Raw genomic sequence first — 2,465 nt, forward strand, 5'->3', positions numbered from 1 at the left:
CCTGGTGACTTTTAAAAGTTACTTTGTAGGGACAATTTTTGGTGGCAATTTGACAGGAATGGTTTATTCAAGTTTGATGCCATTCTTGTACCAATTCTTGCAAGGTGTTTTCCTTCCCCTGACAAGAAAAAGAAAGCCATCGGAAAGTATGAATGGCAAGGCAAGCAAGATAATTGTGTTTTTGGGTCAGAATGTGAAGAGTGATGGCACCAGGTTATTGCTCAGATGTCGAAACAAGTAATGGGAACAAACTCCCTTAAAGAAAAAGGAACTTTCCAGGCCCTGATGGATTGGTGGCTAGACTTCACATTCATCGGCCACGTGGAAAAGGAGAGTGTAGAAGGGTGGGGAAATACTGCAATTTCTTATCCTGCCAGATGGTCAGTCTTCCTACCCCAAAACTGACAACTTCCTGGACTTTCAGGTTGCATCTGCACTGCATAAATAATCCAGTTTGACACCACTTTAACTATCACGGCTATGTAACTCTGGGATTTGCAGTTTGCTGTGGCACCAGAGCTCTCTGACAGAGAAAGTGAAATGTCTTACGAAACTAGTATTCAGAATTCCATAGAAATGAGCCATAACAGTCAAAGTGATGTCAAACTGGATTATTGAAAAGTTTCAGGCATTCTCCCTCGGGACTTTGAGAAGAGCGGCAGCCTCAAGGCTAACAAGTTTTATTTGACACGAGTCTTTGCATGAAAGGCAGACAGATCATCTGCGAACAGCATTACGGAGGGGCACCGATGATGATGAAATGGAGCCTTCCAGCCCAAGCATGCCTTGAACTCAGGGCAGCCATCAACAGTTCTAGGAAGCTTAAAATGCAAATAAAACAGGCCAGAAACTAAGAAACTAAGAAACTTACTTTGCCACTTTTGGTGCAGAAGGCAATTAGGACTGCTATTTCATGCCATCCCTGGAAGCATGTCCTCTGGACCCAGAGACCCCTAGCTTTCTCCCTCTCTTGCCCCACTCCCTTTGCAACCATCAGTTGCCACAGACGGGCATCTGGATAAGCAAGACTTACTGTTGGAAGGTTCTGGGTGACGTTACGGCTGGACTCCATGCAGAAGATGAGTGGGAAGGAATAATCCATGTCCCGGAAATGGTCCATGAGGCAAGTCTGCCAGCAGAGAGAGAAGCAAGGGTTAGTCCAGGCATGAAGGCAGAGAGAGTGTGCCCCAGATATGGGGTTGTGGGTGGCCTAGAACTGGGCATGGAGAAGGCCTGGAGGAGGTGTTACTGGGCATGAGGAGGTGTGGATAGTTTGCACCCACATCTTTCTAAAAAGATCAGCCTGATTTGCAAGAATCAGCTACAATGCTGTTTCCATGGGCATCATCCCCCCACACTGCACTTACCTCTATCATGTTGCCCAGGCATTCATCTTGGCCATGTTGGCACTCAAACTGCCACCCAGAGGGTCCCCTTGTCTCCTGGTAAAGACAAGCAGAGGGCATGAAAATAAAAGAGTGGATGGGTGAGTGGGTTGCCCCCTTTCCTCCCTGTCCAAGGAATTGTGCCTTACCTGGGCATTCCCATAGGGCACCAGGGTGACGTTCATGATGGAGCGCAACATCAGCCATGTGGGGAAGAGTTGCATGACCATAAAGCCCCGACAACCTGAACAGAGGCTTTCATAGTAGAGGCTGATGGAAACTGGAGGGGCTGGCGGTGCAGCCTTGGGGGCAGAATTGGCACTCAGACTGGTACAGTGCTTCTCCACCTGCAAGAGAGAAATGGGTGGGCATTGACCAATGCAACCTCTTACCTGTGGACATGCTAAAGGGAAGGTGGCACTGGGAAGTTTTCCTGAAGAAGACGTAGACTTTGGGAGTGGTCCCTTGTGGGACAGCAACTCCCACCATCCCCCATTTTGCATAGACACTGTCATCTCACTGGCTGAGAGAGTTTGCAAACCGCTGCTTCCAGGCCTTTCTCTGCAGGAACCAACTGTCCTTCTTCTGAAAGCAAAAAGCACCCCTTGCCCCAAAGAAGCTGGCATGGCCTAGTGCCAATGCAGCAAATGAGACCTACAGCAGGCACCCAGGGGGGCCATGACTGGCGAAGGGCAAAGAAAAGTGAAATGACAACCCACCACCGCCACCTTCTCTCAAGTCCCCAAATGTCTAAAATTATGCCAGTTGCAAACAGGGTAGCACTGTTGGTGGAAGGTGGGCACAGGGTGCATGTGACAAAGGAAGGGAGTAAAAATACAACATGAAAATGATGCATTTTAAAAAGCCCAGCCGGCTTCCTTCATCTTCACAAAGGGAAGTGAAAGGAGCCTTTTGTGGGCATCTGGCCCAGCAGATGTGCTGAGGACTGCCTCCCCCACAATTCACCATTAAGAGGGGGATTCCAGGGGCCACTAGAGGAGGAAGGCCAGCAGGGAGGGGAAGGGACAAGTCTCAGAATCCCCCAGAAGTTGGGGCTCATGAGAGTTGTTGTATATCATG

General features: G+C 49.0%; 1 protein-coding gene across 1 annotated transcript; it reads right to left on the bottom strand.

Annotated features, from left to right (window-relative positions):
• Positions 1-503: 503 nt before the first annotated feature.
• On the bottom strand, positions 504-1,915 carry IFI30 (IFI30 lysosomal thiol reductase). Its single transcript, XM_042444470.1, has 3 exons — positions 1,535-1,915; positions 1,368-1,442; positions 504-1,129 (listed from the first exon to the last, which is right to left on the bottom strand). The coding sequence occupies exons 1-3, from the start codon at positions 1,898-1,900 to the stop codon at positions 851-853; spliced, it is 720 nt and encodes a 239-aa protein (XP_042300404.1). The 5' UTR covers positions 1,901-1,915; the 3' UTR covers positions 504-850.
• Between the last annotated feature and the right edge of the window lie 550 nt (positions 1,916-2,465).

Source organism: Sceloporus undulatus, unplaced genomic scaffold, assembly GCF_019175285.1.
Source record: "Sceloporus undulatus isolate JIND9_A2432 ecotype Alabama unplaced genomic scaffold, SceUnd_v1.1 scaffold_10678, whole genome shotgun sequence".
In the NCBI taxonomy this organism is placed as follows: Eukaryota; Metazoa; Chordata; class Lepidosauria; order Squamata; family Phrynosomatidae; genus Sceloporus; species Sceloporus undulatus.